General features: G+C 44.4%; 1 protein-coding gene across 1 annotated transcript in view; it reads left to right on the top strand.

Annotated features, from left to right (window-relative positions):
• TMC2 (transmembrane channel like 2) overlaps window positions 1-2464 on the top strand; it is a 65148-nt gene that overhangs the window by 57815 nt on the left and 4869 nt on the right. The window contains exon 17 of the mRNA XM_019645803.1: window positions 451-576. Within this exon, the coding sequence (XP_019501348.1) occupies window positions 451-576 (126 nt within the window). The remainder of the gene's footprint in view (window positions 1-450; window positions 577-2464) is intronic.

Below are 2464 nucleotides of genomic sequence, written 5' to 3'. Positions count from 1 at the left end.
TAATTGTAGGTATTTTGAGAGGCACCATGAAGTTGTCTTATCACATCAGCCTCTGGAGAACTATTTCCATGCAGGGTCCCAGAGGAAACTCTGTATCAGTCATATAACTACATCACAGGCAATTTTCTCCCATGAGGATATAGGTGAAAACTCATTTTCATCTTGCTGAGGAAGATGTCAGATACAGGAGACCAATACAGTTTGAAAAGTTGTGAGGTACCAAGAATATGATGTTGGTGAGCCAGGGTGCTGTCCCAGCTATAATCCCTAGCCAAAATGGCAGCCCCTCTTGAGGCATTTTTTACTTACAGTACATTGGGAGCAGAGCTTGGATTCTTCCAGGAAAGCAGTGGTGAGTGGCAGCTTTGGACCTGGGGGAAGGCATGCACAAAGTTGCGTGTGCTATCTGAACTTTGCAGCATGCTGTAACATGTCCTCTTCTCTTTCCAGTGGGAAAAACAGAATGTATGATGTCATCCAAGAGACAGTTGAAAATGATTTCCCAACCTTCCTGGGCAAGATCTTTGCTTTCCTCGCCAACCCAGGCCTGATCATTCCAGCCATCCTGCTGATGTTGTAAGTTGGCCAGGGCCCATGGCTCTGCCTCATGGAAACCTCCCCCTTGCAATTGAGGCTTCCTTAGCAGGTCTTTCTGATGCTGGTGGGGCAAAGCCCCCCAAGTGGAGACCCAAGCCCTGGGCTAAGAAGGTTCTTGGCCTTTCATAGGAAAGAATCCAAACGTGAGTTGACACAGAGTTTAAAGTGAAAGTAAGTCTATTTAGCAGAGAGTAAATAAGAAAAGAAAGGCCTCCCACAGACAGAGTGGTGGTCTCTAATTGCTAGTAGAAGAGAGATCTCCTCCATCCACCCGGTTTGGGTTTATATGTGTTTTCTGTTTACATGGAAAATTTTTTAGGATAGTGGAAAAGGACAAAAGAAGAACCATGGTAAGTTTATCTTTGTCTTCTGTAAGGTGCAAGAATAGGGGCAAGTTTATCTTTAACTTTTGTAAGGCACAACCTGTCTTGTTTTGTAGTATGCTTAACTACAGGAATAGCCATAATGGAATCTCTTTGCTTAATAGCCTTTGGATGGTTTCTTCTGTGTGACGGATTAACACCTGCCTGAGTTCTGTGTCTGGCAGCATGCAGGCAGCAGGCTTGTAAGCCAACCTCCTTTTGTAAAAATAGTCCTCATCCAACATGGGCCAGTGAAGCAACGTCCTCCACAACTAGACTGAAGAACAAAAAAGAACAGCAAGTTGTCTGTTCCCCTTCCCCAATTCCCCAATGCTGTTCCCTCCCCCCAATTCCTCAATAAAATCTTAAAAAAAAAAATAGTCCTCATGCCCTTTCCCTGTTTGACTTCCTTCTTACCCTCTTAGTCTGGATTTCCCAGAAGCAGATCCTGAGACCAAGTTTCAAATGCAAGTAGTTTGTTAGGGAGGGAGGTATGGAAGACAGAAGGGACAGGAAGGTGATTTATTACCACGGGGGTGACTTTAGTCCTGCTGAAGAGCTCCAGAAAACAGTGTGTCTCAGAGTCACCCCACACAAGGTGAGAGATCCTAGGCATTTGTACACCAGCTCCCATCAGTCACTGGTTGAGTGTTGCTGGTAGATGCCAGAGGGGAGGGGCGTCCATTCATTGCCCAGCAATTTGGGCCGGCTGAGTTTCTGGGTAGAACGTTTTCTGTGGAGGGGGCTGCAGGGAAAGCTTCAGGCACAGAGGTGAAGGTACTGGCAGTTGCAAGTCTTTCAAGGCAGCACACTGGAAGATAGGGGCCAAGGAACACGGGTGGGTGCTCACAGTATCTGCAATACCCACCTAAACATTCATAAGAAACATCAAAGATCTCTGGGCTCTGAGTCTCTGAGAAAGCTGGGGCCGATTGAGCCTGTGGCTGGCTGGGCACCTTGTACACTGGAACAGCTGGGATTTGTTCATTCCTCACTATCCCTCTCAAAGACTGTGAAGCCCCTGAGGATCACAGCTGGGCCTGATGATTTCTGTATCCCCAACACCAGCCCTATTCCTTGGGAACAGGAGACAAACAATGAATGCTCAAGGAAGGAGCAAGGAAAGAAAGAAGAAAAAGAAGGCAGGAAGCAAGTCCTACATTTGAATTACTGTCATCAAAAATGTACTAGTGAAAATATTAGGGTTTTTGTTTTATAAATACCTATTTTGGCATGATTTTATTCAAATTATGGAATATTCACAACCCACAGAAAATTACAGACAGCCATGTACATGATCAGAAGATTAAACAGGTGTTAACATTTAGCAATATTTGCTTCAGATCTGTTTCTCTTTTTAAGAGAAATAAAATGTTATGGATATACTTCAAGCCCCACCCAATCCTTCTCTCTTTCTCCCTCTCCAAAGGCAACCACTATGTGGATTACTTTTAATCATTTCCATGCATATTTTGGTAATTTATCATGTGTGTATGTACTATTAT

The sequence above is a fragment of the Hipposideros armiger genome, unplaced genomic scaffold, assembly GCF_001890085.2.
Source record: "Hipposideros armiger isolate ML-2016 unplaced genomic scaffold, ASM189008v1 scaffold_94, whole genome shotgun sequence".
In the NCBI taxonomy this organism is placed as follows: domain Eukaryota; kingdom Metazoa; phylum Chordata; class Mammalia; order Chiroptera; family Hipposideridae; genus Hipposideros; species Hipposideros armiger.
This window is presented reverse-complemented; position numbering and strand designations above follow the sequence as displayed.